Below are 19,045 nucleotides of genomic sequence, written 5' to 3'. Positions count from 1 at the left end.
ATCTCAATCGATTTTACACATTATTCTATTATGCTTCAACATCAGTGAATTTCTGTGCCCTAGTTTCCTTTGGTTGTGGAATGACATTGCCCATTGTGATATGCAGGTGGTGCGATCACGTTGCGATACTGCGATATCTGCTTGCACAGTCTGTTGTAATGTGTTTACACAGACGTTATCCATAGCCTTGAAGCAGAGGAATGTACAATGCGAAAAAGATGTTCATAGTGGCAAGAGTGTAGACAGGCTGACGTCATCGCAAGCTTTTGCATCCTGCTGTTCACATCTCACTGCAGCGTCCCAATTCTGCAATTAGCAATTCATGTGGGCTCAATGCGCTCAGCAAAGGTCGACGCGATATAGTCGGTGTGGGTAGTCTGGAGATACGCGCAGACGCTACCCCGCCGATACCCGGACGCAGCTTCCACAGAGCGTTAGTCAACAACCTGCACATCACGATAAGACTTTTCTTCAACACCAAGCTTTTTCCTCTCATCCCCATGCAAGACCTTCAGCATGGCTATCGCCCAAGAATTCCGACGTCCTTCGACCATTCCAGAGGAGGAGACCACACCCCTCCTACCGCGCGATGAGCCGAAACCAAGAGAAGAAAAAGCGGCCGTACCGGTGTTATTCCGCGCTCTAATATGCGCGTTCCTTGTGTCGTTGACATTCAGTATCACACAGGCTCCTATGCTATACGCTTTCCGGATCTTGACCTGCGATGCGTATTACGAACATCATGAGCCGGATCCGAACGCTGCGGATAGATGTGCGAGGCGCGAAATTGACGCTGGAGCGGCCAGGGCTTTTGCGCTTCTTGCATCATCAACGACGATATTCGGTCTTGTCAATTTGCTGGTTGCTGCATGGACTATCAAGCGCCTGGGCGTCAAGTTGGCTTTGATCATCCAGATCTTTTGGCCTGCGGTCCGCCTGTTGATCCAGAACATCGGTATCATGCATGGCGGCAACGTTGGCATCATGATCGTGCAATGCTCGCAAGTCATCACAGTAGTTGGCGGCCCGAATGGCTATGTCTTGTGCCTCAATTCCTTGGTGGCGGACGTCGTCGAGCATGAGAGGCGCACAGGTGCATTGGGCAGACTCCAAGGCTGTATGTACTTCGGAAGCGCCATTGGGTTCTTGATTGGAGGTGTCGTCGGCGACTACTTTGGCATACTTGCGCCCTTCCGCATGACTCTGGTGCTGTTCTTGCTCTGCTGCGTATATGTAGCAATATCGCTACCTGCCATGCCACCGCCGGAGGACGATAAGGATGCGAAACCTCGCGAAACCACTGGCATCGCGCGTTTCTTTGGCCCTCTCCGCATCTTTGCACCGCAAAAGTGGGAACTACCTAATGGACGTACTCGCCTGCAGTTTGGAGCACTCACCCTCGGTATTGGCGTATTCTTGGGTATCCTTGCGACTGGCTACATCCCGATCCTACTCCAGATGTATGCCACCGTTGAGTTCAACTTTGGTCCCAAGGAGAACGGAGCACTCATCTTCTTATACTCAGCATTGAGAGGTGGTTTCCTCTCTCTCGTCTTTCCCATCATCGTCGCTGCAGGGCGAAAGTGGATGGGCGACGGCGTGAAGAGCAACTTGGCGGAGGACGAAGAAAGAGAACCGACAGTGCAGGTTCATATCATACCACCAACTCCGGCAGTAACAGAAACTGTCGACCCTCTGGAGAGCGAAGAGCCGCCCAACCCCGAACCAACGAACGAGCAGGAGACGTTTGCATTCGATCTGTTCTATGCGCGCTTCAGCCTTTTGCTTGATGGCATACTTACTGGTCTTGCCGTATTCGTATCACAAGGTTGGCAAATGTACATCGTTGCTGTGATGCTGCCATTTGCTGCAGGTACCGGCGCCGCGTCCAAGGGATCGATCCTGCAAATGTTACCCAACAGCGAGCGCGTCGATGCGCTAAGCGGCATTACGCTTGTCGAAAACATCGCGCGTCTTTCGACGTCGGCAGTCTTTGGAGTGGTCTTCGCTGCGCTTGCCGAGGCTGGCCAAAGTCATCTCACTTTCATCTGTAACGCCGCTGTTGCATTGCTTGGCTTTTTTGTCTTACTTCTCTCGCGCTTTCCACCCAAAGGTAGTCGTCGGATCGAGATATAATATAGATCTTTTGAAGGAGCGCGCGCGCAAGGTCAACAGACTATGAGATTGTGGTCTGGACCATTGCAGCCCTCACGCGCTGGAAGCCTGGAGGCGCGACAGACACGCGACTCATTCGCTGTTGAGCCTCCGAAGTCGCTTACGCCCGCCAGGCACAAGAACTTGAACAAAGCCATCTCTATCTTGTCCCGCGACTCGTTAGCAAGCTTGTCAAGCTTCTAGTTAGATCCCTTCCTTTACTCATCAAACTGCTTGAAAATGCCTTGGCAGCTGCCTACTGGGCTGCGACCCTGATCTTGGGAATGCAATAAGTTGCGACTCATGCGCCCATTAAATAATGGAAGGGATGAGAAAGAGGTCATGCGCCCATCGTCGTGTCGACGCATCCCAGGCTGCACCCCACATGATCGTACCGCATCGCATCGCATCGCATAGCGGCAGAGTAGTAACTAGGAGCCTTCTGATCGCGTCGCTTTTTGGGAGCGCGATCAACGCGCAATATAAACTCACGTATTCACACTTGATGGATCCAGTGGAACCGACTCTTACCTTCATATCGTCCGACGACACTGCCACTACCTACGAGAAGAAGTGTCCTGAAGCAACGACTCCAACTCCTATACCTTCGTCGACGTACCTATGTATGTCACGTGAAAACGTTCTTTGCTAGAACCACCGCTGACCCCTACTCAACAGCTCCAGCCGAAAGATCGGCACGAGAAGCGTCTCTCGACAGCATGATATCCCGGGCGCTGTCATTCTACAAAACCGCCGTACTAATAGAGACACCAGAAGCAGAAATCGACGGTTGCATTCCTTTCACCATGCTTCAAGGCCCCGAGACATGGGAATACCACATGACCATGCCGAGTGCGATAACCAGGAACGGTGCTTGTTCATGGACGGGTGTGCTAACCGAGGTCCCCGTTACGTGCGACGCCGATTATTACGATGAGAAATATTCTATACTCAGTGGAACACCGACGGTTTTTTTCGCAATCGGGATTGAGAGCGTTGACAGAGCTGAAGTTTGCTATGGCTACTATCGTAGGCGGTACGTCCACACCCACACCGGCAAGCACGGGTGACGCGAGTGGGGCTGAGGAAACTGGGGTAGAGGCTTCGGACAGCGAAGGACAGGCGCCGGGTATGCCGCTGCCGACTGGCGCGATGCTGATGGTCGGTGGAGCAGCAGCGTTTGGTGGAGTGGCTTGGGGATTCTAAGATCGGAGTTGGCCGCGTTTCAAGGCGATAGATTCACACATCGGGAACAGCTGCAGCGCGGCGAACCATAAGCTTCGGACACGTGATACTATAAGCTTCAGCCACATTGTCGCAATGCATCCATCGTCTTTGATGGCCATGCTTTTAGTGTCGGAGAGACTGATGAATGGTCGGCTGTGAAGTCCGTAATAAGATGAATGCATCGCAGCATCGCATCTTGTCGGATCGAAAATCGCGAGTAGAGTTATGCACATCGAATGCGACGTGAGGCTTCCCGTCCCTTCATACCGAGAACCGCATCGTACAGTAGAGTGAAAAGTCTTTCCTGAGAGGTTACATGTGAGTTGACACATAGCGTTGCATACGTTACGATGGATCAAGCATGACCGTGGAGGGACGGCACGGCACGGCTCAAAGAACCGCAGTCACGATCATGCCAGCTCAGCCCCGATCGACAAGATACACCGAAAGTAGAAGCGAGGGGGGTTTGGATAATCGGCATTATAACAGTCAGCCGACTGGGTTGGAAAGGCGTTCAGCAGCTCAGTGGCTGTGTAGGAACTGTTGAACAAATGGTATGTATGATTGGACTTCGGATTGTATATGTGAATAAAAAAGCCAGGTAGGCTTCCAACGTGGCCTGAGAAACAAATACTTTCAAGCGTCATGGGCGAAGAAAGGCAAAACCGGAGAATGGAAGTGCAATGGGCAAGTCTGGCGCAATGGAGGTGATCTTGAGATCAACGCATGAGGGCTGTCATATTTGGGCTGGGCGCTTGGGTAATCGTTGCAATGGGCCGGATCATTCATACGCACATCCACCAGAATCAGATGCCGCTGCATATACCACTCACTTCTTATCCTCCACTTTGTCAGAGTCGTAAGCTGGCGGCACTGACAAGCCGGCTTCGTACTCTTGCCCAGGCGCAACACCACCCACAATGTTTGTGTCGTCCTTTCCGAGTACCGTCTGGGGCGCGTATTGTCTGTTTCCTTCCTCGCGGCGTTCTGGAGGTACGAAGACATTAAGGCTCTTGGGGATGATGAAGCCGACAAGGACGACTAAGACGATCAGATGGGCGACTATGAAACCGAAGATCTGTAGGGGGTCGCCGCGTATGGCGTAGAACGTGGGGTAGGCGAAGCAGAAGATGATCGAGAGCACGGGTGCGGCGAAGTATCGAAGGATGGGTGCCCAGAAGACGGGTAGTCGCCACTGCTTGCCCACACACACGACATAGTTGAGGTCGCGCGCAAGTTGATGTCCCTATATAGTGTAAGTAGCTGCATATGTCATTGAAGGAGGGTGTACTTACTGAGTAGAGGCCGACCCACCAGACGCGGTTCAAGATCTTGTTACGGCCCCAAAATTTGGGAGCTGGAACTGTGGGATCTTTGGCGACGAGAATAGCAAAGATTGTGCCAATGATGTAGAGACCAAAGCCAACACCAGCACCGATCTTGTCGGAAACTGTATGTGCGATGGCATTGCCGATGATCTGCGCACCAATGTACGAGCATTGGTACAGCCAGAAGGATGGTGCGCCAACCTGACCTATGACGTCGACGAAGCGGTAGAACGAAGTAGCGCATACGCACTCAGCCCATACGACGAAGATGAGTGAAATGTTGCTGATCTGTGCGTCAACAGCATTGGTAGCTTCATAACCGAATCCCGTTGAATAGAACAATGATACCAGGGCCGAGATAACGGTGATGATCGTAGCGATGGTCGAGTGCTTGTACTTCCTTCCCCAGTGAGTGTCGCAGATGGTAGTGATCATAGCATCGAGCAGCGCGTACGATGAACTGATACCAAGTAGGAACAGAGTCAGAAAGAACAGAACAGACCAGAATGGAGCACCAGGCATTTCCTGGATGGCGCTGGGGAGGGTGTAGAAGCCGAGCGTATATGTTCCGACCGGATCACCAACACCAGGCTGCAGGCCCAAGTAACCGACAACACCGAAGACAGCAAAGGCCGCGAACGACTCAAACAGCGCATTCGCACTGCAGATCATCATGGCGTCTTGGACAGCATCGGAGAACTTGGAGTTGTACGAGGCATAGGCAGAGTAATAGCCAAAACCGACACCGGTAGAGTAGAAGACCTGACTGGTTGCAGCTTGCCAAATCTTGCCTGCGGCAAGCTGATCGGCGTTGAACTCCCCAAAGTATAGTTTGATACCTCGGCCAGCGTTGGGCAGAGACGCACCACGGCCAACAAGGATGACGGTCATGATAATAGGCAAGACGATGGTAATGTAGACGACGCGAGCGGTAATGGCGATACCTTTGTACAAACAGATCCAAACGATGAACCAAGAAAAGAGTACCCAGCCGACAAGCTCGCCATCGAGGTTCACACCAGGATATGAAGCATACTGAAGGACTCGACTGCCATCATCGCTGTAGACCGCGGGAATGGCGGGGACTTCGTTGACGACATGACTGAAGTACTCCTGTGGGTTGTCTTTCCAGGGGAAGTCGTTTGCGGACCGGAATGAACTGCGGAAGTACACCATGACCCAGGATAGAATGGGAATATAGTAGATGGCCACAGCGTAACCAACGCAGACCATTCCGAATCCAACGCCGGTAAAGCGTCGATCAAGACCGTTGTAACCGATGACACAGCCGCTGCGGTAGGCCTGTCCAATAGCCACTTCCAGGATAAGCACCGGGATCGCGAGGAGGCAGACAGCCATGAGGTAGGGTATGAACCATTGAATGCCGTTGTTGTTGAAGACCTGGGAAGGGAAACGTAATAAATTTCCGAATCCCATCGCTCCGCCCATGGAAGCAAGCACATATGGTGTTCGAGAGGGCCATTCCGCGCGACCGTCAGGCGCCACGCGAGGCGGAGGGAACATCGCCCGCACGGCTTTGCGGATGAAGTTCATAGTGGGCAAATGGTATCGATGCGCTCAGTGAGACGAGGTGGAGGAGTAAAGCGATATGAGAGGCTGCTTGGAAAGGGCAAAGAGACAAGCCCGGCAGAGGTGCAGTGAGAGAACCCAGCCTGGGCACAACTTTCTCTTCTAATGATGTCGTCGCACACCCCTGCGGTCCTGATCTTAGATCAGAGTCGCGGCGCGCGTCACCACGCAGCCACGGCCAGCGACGACTCGACGCCTCAATGATAACATGTCGCGTGCCAGGGTAGCACTACGGGCATGATACCCGTCTGCAGCTACTGATACCAACATTCAGGCCCGTGGGAGGCGTTTGCGCAGGAACTTGGTAGGTGGAGATGTCCCATGGGTGCGGAGGCGCGCCTTGGCAGCCAAGGTATGTTCGGGTGGAACGGCACCTCCACGTCTTGGAAGGGAGTCATGCTCGGCCTGGTTGGGCTCGCAATGTGCATATCAATGTGGGCGTGAGATAAGAGGGGATTGATATGCAAACATGTCTCTTGTGTCGGCCTCCAGCTGGTCCATCGCCGTGGCGTAGGGTTTTGAGGGTGTCGTCGCGCCTCATCTCTCGTGCAGAGCGGCCAAGGGAAATCCAGTTCGAGGTCCTGCACAGCCGAAGCAACGTTGCACCAGAGGTTTAGCGCCATGTGCCGACTGTTCCTCGTCTCCAAGATTCGGACATGCCGTGATAAGAGCGACAGGCCTTCGAAATGGCAAATGCATGACCGACGAAAGTCCGGCAAGAGATCCGTGAGGTCTTCGTAGTCATGGTGCTAGGTAATCGGAACCGATTGCAGTAGTCGAAGTGGGATGTAACGCGTACGTGATTCGGGCTGACAGTAGCAGAGGGAAGAGTGGCTTGGGCGCTGGTTATACATATCACCTCGTTGCACGCCCTATTGTCAAAGTTCAAACGCGCCCTGCCAGCCACCTGCAGCACGCCTACGTCATCCTACGCGCTAAGCTACCTTTGTCCTTAGCGTGCTATCCCGCCAGCACCCGTGGACGCGTCTGCCCTCCAGACCAAAACATCGACATTTCACGCATCCACGTGTTCTTCGTAATGACCGATCATGCACATGTCTCCCCGATGATAGCGACAGAACCATTAACATTAGTGAGCAAAGGGATAAATACGCCAAAGTCAGTCTTTGCGCCGACCACGCGCCATCGCCAATATACCTAGCCCTGCCGATACACGATGCGTTATCTAACACTTCTATGCAGGGGATTAATCCTTCGACAAGACACATCGCAAAACCTCTCAAGACTTATCTAAAGCTACCTGATCCAGCCACTTGGGCCACCCCACAGACCCTTCACGTGATATCGATCATAAACCCAAGGAAAGAAGTCTTTCTTCAGATGGTAGAATGCGCGTCTCGGAACAGCTTGGTCAACACCAAACCATGTATTGAACGTCTCTTTCGGTATACCACCGTATTTGAACTCCGCAAGAAGCACCTTCTTGTCACCGGTCAGAAGCGGGCATGAAGTATAGCCATCGTATTCGGACTCTGGCTCCTTGCCATCCATAGTACGCAACAGATTTTGTGTGAGAATTGGCGCTTGGGATGTGATTGCAGCCACCGTTTTTGACGTCGGCAGACTCGCCGCATCGCCGAGCGACCACACGTTCTTGAACTTCTTGTGCCGGAGAGAGTGCTGATCCACGTCTACGAATCCCGCGTCGTTGCCCAACCCGCTCTCTTTCACAAAAGCGTGCGGTACATTTCGGGGCGCAACATGAAGGAAGTCAAAATGTCGCTGTACGGGCTGTTCGCCGTTCGGTCGTTCGAATGTCGCAGTATTCCCATTGATCTCGATGAGGTTATGTTCGAAGAGGCCTGTGACTCCTCTCTCTTCTCGCATTTCGTTCAGTCTGACGCTGTACTTCGGTACGCCAAACATAGTGGACAGACCAGTCGCGAAAGTCATTTTGATAGTACTTTCCTCGGGATCGTTGCTGTAGAGACCTGCGCGTCTCCAATGATCCATTGCGAGCCACATGATCTTTTGAGGTGCGCCTGCGCATTTCACTACACCGGAAGGCTGGGTGAAGATGGCCGAGCCCTTCTTGAGACGCTGAATGTTTCCAAACACTTTGTCGCAGTGGTCGTAGCTGTATATTGACGCTACAAGGCTATCTGGGTTGGCCATTGCTTCGCTAAGGCCTTTGATGCCGTCGTAATCGACTTTGATGCCTGGGGCGATGACGAGATGGTCATACTGGACTTTGTCACCGTCTCCCAGCGATAGATAGTTGTCTTGCGGGTGAATGGCGGTGACATGGTCATTGTAGAACGTGGTTCCTGACGCGACGAGCTCGCTCATCGGCCTCTTGAACTTTTGTTTATTGCTCAAACCACCGCCCACCAATGTCCAGCCTGGTTGATAATGATGCCAAGTGCTCGGATCGACAACCGCAATATCGTCCTTTTTGAAGCGTCCTACTCGTAACAGTTGATGGCTGACTGCGACACCAGCTGAACCGTTTCCAATGACGACGACCTTGTGGTGTTTTGATGTACTGATCGCAGGTGAGACAGTCGCGAGGCCTCGAACAGCTGGCCGAATTTGTGTGATGAGCGCACTTCTGAGCGACGTCGATGTGAAGCGATGGTACGATGAATACATTCCGGCCAAGTAGACTGCTAATTTTTAGCTGCTGATGGTCGTGTGGAGGTATTGGTTAACGGTAAGTCGAGGAAGCAATATGAAGGACCCTTATTTTCGCTCGTATAACTGTAGGTTTGTCGAAATGTGATTCCTTGCGATTTTTCGGTTTGTGGACGGTGGACGAAATGAATCTTCAAGAGCTTCGAAAACAGTAAGGGAGTAGATTGTTCATCCCAAAGGCCATTGTCGGGTCGGCGATCAAAAGTGTGTCATGTCGGGGATCAAGACGTGTCATGTCGGGGATCAAAAGCGTCGTCGTGGGATAGACGCCGAACCCTGCATGAAGGCGGCACCACCTGGGCACAGTCAGCTTCCCGAGATGGATATATTTAAGACGAAGCGGAGGAGATAATGAAAAAGTGGCCGCTGCTACACGGATAATATTGACTATCCCATCCTAGGGCATGAAGAATTTACGCTCATCTGGACGCATCCAGGCGCTTTGGCGACTGCCGAACTCGTCTCACCACACCCCCAAGGTCCGCATTTGTAGGCAGCAGCAACGATCGATGGCTCAAATGACTCCTACGATACCTCAATGCATCGCACGAGGAACAGTCAGCTTGCCACATTCACCGAACTATGCGAGGCGGGCAGGCCGTATCGTCGCCAACCTGACCAATCCAACTTTACAGATCCCGCGGAAAGCCCGAAACCGATCAAGTTACAGCACTCACACCATAAGGTCCCACGAGCCCGCAATCCACAGCTTGTTTGAAGACAAGACAGGGACATGGCAATACGTGGTAGCAGACGCTTCGTCCAAGAAAGCTGTCATTATCGATCCTGTGCTCGACTATGACGCGCCTACCCAGACGATCAGTACTCAGACAGCTGATAATCTATTGGCCACGGTCTTGGAAAGAGGGTACTACATCGAGAGGATATTGGAGACGCACGCTCATGCTGATCACCTGACAGCAGCTTCTTACCTCCAGCAGCGTCTCTCATCATGGCAAGGTTTCAAATCACCTGTTTGCATCGGAAAACGATTTCAGGAGGTCCAAAAGCGTTTTGCTTTGAGATATGGTATTCCAGCTGTTGAGTACGAAAACGCGTTCGATCATCTTTTCGAAGATGATGAGATGTTCGAGGTTGGAAGTTTAAGAGTGAAGGTTGTTCATCTTCCAGGTCATACCCCAGATCATATTGGTTACCAGGTCGGCAGTAAGTATTCGCTGTAGCGATCTGTACTTGAGCTCAACACTAACACTTTGTAAGGCAACGTGTTCTGCGGCGACTCAATATTTTATGCTGACATCGGCACGGCACGCTGTGACTTCCCAGGCGGTAGTGCAAAAAGCTTGTATGCTTCGGCACAAAAGCTCTTGAGTTTGCCAGGCGAAACCAAGATTTGGACAGGGCACGACTATCCAGCGTGTCCGCAACGATGCGAAGCCGTGCCGTGGATGACTGTACGGGATCACAAGGAGAAGAACAGACATCTCGCGAACCTTGCAGAGGACGAGTTCCGAATCCTGCGAGAAGAACGTGATGCGAGTCTGAACGCGCCGAAGCTGCTGCACCCGTCCTTGCAGATGAACATTCGCGCTGGTAGACTCCCATTACCGACACCAAATGGCGAGCTTTTGATGCATCTTCCGATCAAGGTGAAGGAAGGGTCATGGGAGACGGGGATTGAGCGGCGATGAGCACCTCTAGGCAGGTCTAAGCGCTATGTCGGCGGGGAAGATGCTAGAGAGTATGTACACAGCACAACAATCTTTTCCAATTCGGTTCGCGCAGATGAAACAATTGTTGCGTCCTTGCATTTCGACCGAAGGGTTGAAGCAGACCTTGAAGGCCTAACCGGGCCTATCATATACCTAACGTATTGTTATCAAGGCCCACAAGTCCGTACAAATCCTGGAGATCGAAGTCGGGGAAAGCATCGTTATCGATTGATGTGGCTGGAGGAGCCACTATGCTGGAAGGTGAATCGACAGACGAACTACGGAATACTGCGGATGCTACCTTCTTCAAGGTGCGTAACACAATTCCAGCAGCCGACCATTGACGACTCATTGACTTGAGTACCCCGAGTAACAGCTTGACTCGATCAGCGTGCTGGTCCAAGCAACGCCGAGGGCTTTTGTCGTGCATCGCGCCAATGGAAAGCTGAACGACAGCAGCGAGAGCCAGTGGATACACAAACAACGGTGTGTGCTTTTGAGTGGGAGTACGCAGCGCCGCTAACATAGCTATGGTCTTGGAGGCTTCGATGGCTTTGACGGAGTGGATATGTTGTCGATTGCAGGGACAAAGGAGCTTGGTACAATTGGCTCCAAGTACGTCTTGTGTTAATAGGTCAGAAGATATCAGATCGCCTCTGGGATAATGCACGAGAATGGTGCTCCATTGGATGATAGTATGCGCTTGGAACATGAGTTCGTCCAGATCACCGAAGGTGTTTGAGATCTCCGCTTCGCTTTTGGAGCGTGGTAAGTGATATAGGAATGCAGCAAGCGCATTGTCAACGGCCTGTACCAGATCTCGATCCACTCCATGCTTTCCAGTGATAGTTAAGACTCGTCCGAGAAGACGTACGGCTTCTATGCGGTAGCAGAAGGAAGAAAATACCTTTTCCTCTTCGGCAAAGACGTTGCCGTGAAATTCGGCCATAGTTGCTGGCATAAAGCACATTCCGGCTTCGTAAGTAAAGTCGTCGCATGGTAAAAGCACGTCGGCGTTTACTGTGTTGGTTTTGAATGTCGATTTTCGCTGCAATGCCGCGATGCAGCCGTCGATCACGTACAATTCGTACCAGGTTCTCCGCATGCTTTCTTCCAGCACAGTCAGATCACCAGCATGCGTGGAAGCAAAGCTCCGCTGGTGCATGCCGAGTCGTAAAGCTAGTTCGATCGTGGAATCAAGCATCTTTTGCCCTTGATCCGTAGCGTTCTCCGCGAACAGGGTGATAGTGTTGAGCAGTCCTGCTTGTACCATCTCGACTGTGTTTTCTTCGCTTCGAGCAAACTCTCGTGCCACGTTCTCGCGCAAGTCATCCATCGAGACAGCATGTGAATAGCGACCACCGATGAGATGAATGACCGCTTTCAGATAACGAGGGTATCCTTGCTGCCAATACATGTCCCTTGGTAGAAGGATTGGGTGACTCGCATGGAAATTCAGATAGTAAAGGTTCACCAGTTGCTCATCGTCAGCCCACTCGGCATTCTGATCTAGCGGAGTGGTTGGTGTTCTACGTTGCAGTAGGGCCGAGTTTGGTGGAGCGGCTGCATCGTCGAGAGGGAGCCATTGCGCTGCAGAGGACGTACAGGAGAGCGCCTGTGCACCAGCGGGTTGCGCATCCGGGCCAGAAGAAACGGGTGCGGTGTGAGACAGGGTCGGCTGCTCATCAGTATCTGCGCGCGTTACGCCACGTCGGCGACCTCGTCCAGAGCGCTTGTAGGTGCATGCGAAACCACGAGTCTGGCAACGACCGCAGATGGGTTGCGTTCCGTCGCACTTGAGGTGGGTACGCCGACACTCTAGACATGCGAGTGAGGCGGGTCGAGCATGGTTTCGCAACTCAGAAGAAGGCATCCAATTCGGCGGCAATGTGTTGTGAATTGAGAAGGTGTCCAAGTTGCTGCGTGAAAGCGACGCGTTTGAAGATCCCCGAAGACGCTAAGAACGCGTCACGCGCTAGCCTTTCTTGGTTGGCGCAGGGGCACCTGCCTTCTAATCACCCCTCCAGAGCTCAGTCTCGCTATTACACAGCACCGACGGCCTCGACTGCCAACACGACTTTCGAAACATTGTCTCGCTGCAGCTCCTTGGGTTTCTGACCGATGAGTATGAGCAGCTAGACTCCACACGTGCGACACGGTTGCAGATGCCAGATCACAGCATATTTGCCTACCAATGATCTCTCCGATGGCAGATTGCCTGCATCGTAAGGCCTGGCTATATCTACCTGTCAGCACAAAAGGCATAATTCATATGCTTTCGGCAGTGCGGTATTCACCGTAAGACAAAATGTATCGCTGCTTACTGTACGCCCAGCCGTCTGCCAATGACGAGCGCTGGGTCGCAAGCTGCTTAATCAATACTGCAGCATCGGTACGCGACATCGTCTTTACAGCGAGGCGCAGGTATTGAGTTCATTGAGCTGCCATATACATATGCAGGGCGTAAGTCGACTAGGATACAACCGCATCAACTCACAGGCATAAGAACACGTTTGTTTACGCACGAGATGGGGACTTGCTACTTCCCTCTGCCTCATATCTCCATCAGAGATCTTTAACGTGATGATGTCCAACAAATTCGCAGAGGCACATATCGGAGAGCCTCAAGATGTGTTTAACGATCGAAGCCGGGATTACAACGTCGCCGAGAAGGATACAACCACAGCGGACGCCCATGACATGCATCGCATGGGAAAGACGCAGGAAACCCGGCGAAACTTCCGTTCTATCACCATTCTAGGATTCTGTATAGTTCTTCTTTCGACTTGGGAGACTATCCTTGCCACATCCGTCTTTGCCCTTGCCAATGGCGGAACAGCAGGGCTTATCTGGGGATACTTCATCGTCATGATTGGGTTCGGCTTCGTTGTCGCTTCGCTGGCTGAGATGGCGTCGATGTGGGTACAGCTTAATGACCTCCAATGATACTTACTCACTTTTACAGGGCACCAACGGCTGGCGCACAGTACCACTGGGTATCAGAGTTCGCACCACCAAGCTGCCAGAAGTTTCTCAGCTATCTGGTAGGTTGGCTCGGGATTCTGGGCTGGCAGACCGGTGTAGCAACCGTTTCATATCTTTCCGGCAAACAGATCCAGGGCCTCATCATCTTGAACAATCCGTCGTACATTCCGAAGGCGTGGCACGGAACGCTTCTCATCTGGGCTGTCCTAGCCGTGTGCTTGGTGTTCAACACATACCTCTCTCGACATCTACCATTAATAGAAGGAGGCATCGTCATACTCCATGTGGCTGGGTTCTTCGCTGTCGTAATTCCACTCTGGGTCATGAGCGATAGAAGCCACTCTTCCAGCGATGTCTTCACCGTCTTCGAGGACAATATGATGTGGGGGAATATTCCGCTCGCGGTCATTCTTGGCCTTACGAGCGCTACCAGCTCCTTCGTTGGCGTTGAAGCGGGAGCACACATGGCGGAAGAGGTACGCGATGCTGCCCATGTGATCCCGCGCGCTATGATGTGGACGTGGCTCGGGAACGGGTTGCTCGGCTGGATCATGGCAATCACCTTTTGCTTCTGCGTCACCGATACAGTCTCTGTACTTACGACCCCACTTGGCACACCTTTCATTCAAGTTTTCGTCGACACGACCAGGTCCGTAGGTGGCGCGACTGCGCTGACGGTTTTGATGTTGGTTGTTTCAATTTTCGCTTGTGTTGCTATCATGGCAACAAGTTCACGCCAGGTATTTGCCTTCGCTCGTGATAATGGCGTCCCATTTGCGCATGTCTTCAGCAAGGTTCGTCAAAAGCAGACTTTGCCATGGCTATTACTTCAACCTAGAACTGACAGCGAGTAGGTATCAACGAAGCGCCAAGTACCGATCAACTCGACCTACATAACGGTTGTCTTCGTCGTAATTCTGTCATGTATCAACCTTGGCTCCACCGTCGCGTTCATGCAGGTCATTTCACTTGGTTTAGCTTCGATGCTGACCTCGTACTTGATCACGATCTCGTGCGTTGCTTTGAAGCGCATAAGAGGTGAACCGCTTCTGCCGTCCAAGTTCGACCTGGGAAGATTTGGGTTACCGATCAACATTATCGCTGTACTTTTCCTGCTGTTTGCTTGGGTCTTCTGTTTCTTCCCTGTTGGGCCTCGACCAACCGTTACAGATATGAACTGGGCAGTCCTGGGGTATGGAATCGTCGTTCTCTTTGCTGTACTGTACTACGTTCTTCGTGGCCGACACGCGTACGTTGGGCCGGTCAAATACGTTCGGATGGCATGAACGAAGTTTGTTCTTGCCCCGAAGACATACGCTCAAGTTTATAGTCTCAACATGGTTATCGCAGATCTGTTATGAGGAGCTCTGTAAGGACAAGTATGTGGCGCGTGTACCCACCGACACGCCTTCGGCGTGAGACGAATCCGCACATCACTACTAAATATTTACTATACGAGAAGGTCATACATTAGCGCGAAAGCTCATCTCGTCGAAGCGTATACTTCGTCGATGATGAACCGCCTGCGCCACGACATGCCATCAACTATCTACGTATCACTGCCAGTGCCAACCTCAGCGATGTCATCTCACAACGCACCCTATGCACTGACAACACCATACCCCTACTAACTGAAAAGATTCAAGCGCAGCCCTAGAGCAGATCCTTCAAGGCGCGAAGTAACCATTGCTTTCAGCGAACCACAGGGTGCCGGTCACACAGAACAGCAAACATACGATCAGAATCTTCACAGTTCGCTGGATCGAACGTCACAGTAGTGAGAATCTCGGTAGTAGTTGCAGATAAACCTTTTAGATGTTTGCATCTGCGACAGGTATGTTATTACCCTTTCTCACTTTCGCTCTTATGAGCGTATCGGTTGTCTCCGCAGCGCCTGTTCGCCCTTCTCTGTCCATCATGGAGCCAACGAAAGTTACGGTAATGGCCGCATCCATAATCGCAGGTACAGCATCCGCATCAGATAGCGATAACGACCTTCAGGCACGTCAGTGGGAGTGGACGCCCTCAGCGCCAGCATGGACTGAACCCGCGTGGACCGAACCCGTATGGACCGAACCTGCGTGGACCGAACCCGCATGGACCGAACCTGCCTGGTCCGATCCAGCCATCGCACCCGTACCAACAGCCTCACTTTGGACCCCTTCTCCATCAAATCCGTACATCGAAGCTACCGTGCCTGCATCCACGCCGACGTACTCATATGATGAAACCCATCGCCCCGACCCCAACGACGCTAAGACAAACGGTATAATCGCTGGGTGCGTCATCGGCGCTTTGATCGGCATACCCATCCTCATATGGATTGTTACCACTGTGAGGCAGTGCTGCCACAGGCGTGGTCTCGCGGCATCTGAAAAGGATGGAATTGATGTCGAAGCCGACGCCAACCACCAACGTGCTTCGCAGGCGCTGACTCCTAGTACGCCCCGCACAGCAATTACCAGCGATCATACGCGGAGTAATGACAGTTTTATTCCGGCACCGACTCAAGGTTGTGACATCGTCGATGCGCCGCGTCTAGCTGAATCGCCTGATGATTTGATCTATAAGCCTCGTCGCCCCTCTCCAGTTTATCGAAACAATATTCCTCCTCAGGAAACGCATTGGCCGGTTGAGGAGATGGAGCAGGACTTCACGTCGACGCGCAGAGTCTGGTATCGGGAAGTTTAGTAATTGAGAGTCGGACGTGACGCTTTACCCATTGAGTGCGCTCATGCATGATACCGATGGTGTGGTGTAACAAAGCGCAATGGATGATTAGAAACTCTTTTTAGCATTCGAGACGACTGTTTATAGATCGCAATTTGGAACTCTTGATCTAACACTGGCTCGACCGCGTCGTATGAAAACTCCCTAGAAATACACTGGCTTTGAGTATCGGCCTCAATCTTACAATCGTCGCTGTCGAGTCTTTGCCGCCCTAGCTCTACATCGCCTCTTAGACCAGTCAACAACTATAGCTACCAAAGTCGGCAAAGTCAAGATATTAACCAAAGTGATGACCACCACCACAATACTCCCCACTAACAATACAGGGTCTCGACTAAACTTCTCATCGCCAGTCGAGCGCCAGAAAAGCAACACCATAAGTCCGATATTCCAGGTAATTACAATGAGAACGTTCCGCATTACTAGCGCGATGATATGGAAACTCTGAACGCTGCCGTTGACATACCAGTCAGGATGTTGCATGACGCATTGGATTTCCTCGCGGATAGACAAGCATGGCAAGTCGAGTATGTAACGCTCGAAGATGTGGAACCACACCGAGCCAACACAAGAATCGACCAAAGTGCGAACCATGGAGCTCTCATGGGCAGGGCGATGGGGGAGAAGATGGTTCCAGTATGGGCATCTGTCGGGCTGTCGTTTCATCCACTCATACAAGCACTTGTCTCCCACAATGTGACCACACGGTGTGATCTGGAGGGGCCGACAGTCGTCGATGGAGAAGGGCTCGCGGCAGATGTAGCATACATCGTCTTCTTCGACGGAAACTATGTTGAATTTGTAATCGGGGATCAGTGGGACGGCCATGAGTGGCTGGAGGAAGTGCGGCATGGTTTGTGGAGGGAATGTTATGGTGACTGTGTATTGTAGTGATTGTTTCTGCGGGAGGTCGGTCGTAGTGCGAGTTATAGTAGAGGCGAATTGCTGATGGAAAGAGTCTTGGCTGGCTTCGACTGCAATCTATATCTTCCGCGGAAGTGACTGAGCATCACCCTGTGCAAGCACACACAGCTGAAGTACTCTGAACAAATTTGTCGGTGAATGGCTTGGGGAGAAGTTAGTCAGCGACCAGATCAAGGGACAGCGCGGAATCCAAAGAGCAAGACACGACTGAGCGTGTATGTCATTCAATTGATGAGAATCGATATGGCTAGTTCATGACTCGTATCCAGGGTATAAGCCTCCCATGCCCAACGACCAAACGCCCAGTATGCCCAAATCACAACGTGTACTGACATAAGCCGACAGAAAACCCATAACCTGCGCCGTCATTATCGCATTATTTTGTGATGATCTCATAGCTCAGGCTTCGCCTTGTCCTCCTTGACGTCATCTTTCTCAACCACCACAAAGTCATCATCGGTGTCGGTGGTCTTTTGCTTCTTCGGAGATGGCTGTTGAGCATCGTCGGTATCTTTAGGGTCGGCTGTCGGGGCGTCTGGAAGTTGCGATGCGAGTTCGGAGGGTTCGGTGGACTGTTCGTCTTGCGCCTTGGGGTCGGAGTCGACCGATGGGAAGTAGTCACTAGGTAGTCGTTAGTATATGAAGTGAGACTCATGACAGCTGAGACTTACGGGATATTCTTGAAGTACGCGTCCTCGTCTTTCTGGAGGAAATTGCAGAATATGACGCGGTCAAGCTTGTCCGCCTTGCCCTCTTCTTCGAGGAACTTCCGCACAGTCTCGAGCGCAACTGTGCTGGCCTCACCGCTGGGGTAGCCGTAGACGCCAGTGCTCAACGCTGAGAATGCGATGCTCTTGCAGCCATTCTCGACTGCTAGCTCCAAGCTCGTGCGGTAGCAGCCTGATAGTAGTTCTGCTGAGCGCGAGCCCTCCTTCCAGTATATCGGCCCAACGGCGTGGATAACCTTCTTGCTAGGCAGTTCGTAGCCATCTGTGATCTTGGCACTGCCTGTCTGACAGCCGTCCAGCGTCTCACACTCTTCTAACAAGCCGGGCCCAGCTGCGCGATGGATCGCGCCATCCACGCCTCCACCACCCAGAAGGGAAGTATTCGCGGCGTTGACGATGGCATCGATGGCTAGCGTTGTGATGTCTTGTCGGATGACGCTGATCTTGTCGTTGAGGGTAGCGGACGCGTTGTATGTGGACTGGCCCTTGTCGTCGCTTGGCACGATCTTCTTTAGCTTGTAGAGCAAGGTGAGGGTGGGGATCTCGTCGAGAGATAGTGTGTCGGCCATTTTGGGTGACGCGCTTCGTGATCGGGAGGACAAAGGTCTTGCGAGATAATATGCGCTCGTCATGAGTGGTCGGAGTGGTCGTAACGCGCGTGTGGCAGGTGTTATTAGCATGAAGGGAAGCGCCGTGGGAGAGTACCTGGAGAGCTGGTGGGCGCGGCAGGAGCTTGGGCCCAGGCCCCCTCTCGCAGCTACCCCGCTTACTAACTAGCCTTTCCCTATTAGTGCGAACTATGCAGCCCATGCTCTTCGTGATTTATCACCTTTCACCACAATTTCCTATCATAGCTATCACTTAACGGACTGGTCTTCAAGGCGTAGGGCATTATATCAGAAATCAATTCTAGTTCCTGTCGTGATCTCGTAGATGCGATCCAATGTACGGCCTCAGTCTTGCATCGAATGCCCCTGCATTTAACGACACTCAGATACGGGTCTTTAATACATGCTTCTACCAGAGAATTATCCCAATCGCCCCAGAGGTT

The 19,045-nt window shown here is 52.2% G+C and overlaps 5 protein-coding genes across 5 annotated transcripts; 2 read left to right on the top strand and 3 right to left on the bottom strand.

Moving 5' to 3' along the window:
- Nucleotides 1-516: 516 nt before the first annotated feature.
- J4E93_003430 (uncharacterized protein) lies at nt 517-2,136 on the top strand (the record flags this gene model as incomplete). The annotated part of the gene is made up of 1 exon (XM_049341367.1): nt 517-2,136. One exon carries the CDS (start codon nt 517-519, stop codon nt 2,134-2,136), a length of 1,620 nt encoding a protein of 539 aa, XP_049200872.1.
- Nucleotides 2,137-4,210: 2,074 nt separating this feature from the next.
- On the bottom strand, nt 4,211-6,263 carry J4E93_003429 (uncharacterized protein; the record flags this gene model as incomplete). Its single annotated transcript, XM_049341366.1, has 2 exons — nt 4,211-4,627; nt 4,677-6,263. The coding sequence occupies 2 exons, from the start codon at nt 6,261-6,263 to the stop codon at nt 4,211-4,213; spliced, it is 2,004 nt and encodes a 667-aa protein (XP_049200871.1).
- A 1,293-nt stretch (nt 6,264-7,556) lies between these two features.
- J4E93_003428 (uncharacterized protein) lies at nt 7,557-8,912 on the bottom strand (the record flags this gene model as incomplete). Its single annotated transcript, XM_049341365.1, has 1 exon — nt 7,557-8,912. One exon carries the CDS (start codon nt 8,910-8,912, stop codon nt 7,557-7,559), a length of 1,356 nt encoding a protein of 451 aa, XP_049200870.1.
- Nucleotides 8,913-13,592: 4,680 nt separating this feature from the next.
- Nucleotides 13,593-14,898, top strand: J4E93_003427 (uncharacterized protein; the record flags this gene model as incomplete). The annotated part of the gene is made up of 2 exons (XM_049341364.1): nt 13,593-14,406; nt 14,467-14,898. Coding segments are annotated over 2 exons (1,246 nt in total), but the record flags the coding sequence as incomplete, so codon positions are not given.
- A 2,760-nt stretch (nt 14,899-17,658) lies between these two features.
- J4E93_003426 (uncharacterized protein) lies at nt 17,659-18,563 on the bottom strand (the record flags this gene model as incomplete). Its single annotated transcript, XM_049341363.1, has 2 exons — nt 17,659-17,887; nt 17,938-18,563. The coding sequence occupies 2 exons, from the start codon at nt 18,561-18,563 to the stop codon at nt 17,659-17,661; spliced, it is 855 nt and encodes a 284-aa protein (XP_049200868.1).
- Between the last annotated feature and the right edge of the window lie 482 nt (nt 18,564-19,045).

Source organism: Alternaria ventricosa (genome assembly GCF_023758065.1).
Source record: "Alternaria ventricosa strain BMP 2768 chromosome Unknown scaffold_5, whole genome shotgun sequence".
NCBI lineage: Eukaryota > Fungi > Ascomycota > Dothideomycetes > Pleosporales > Pleosporaceae > Alternaria > Alternaria ventricosa.
The sequence above is the reverse complement of the archived record's forward strand: the minus strand, read 5'-3'. Positions and strand labels throughout refer to the sequence as shown.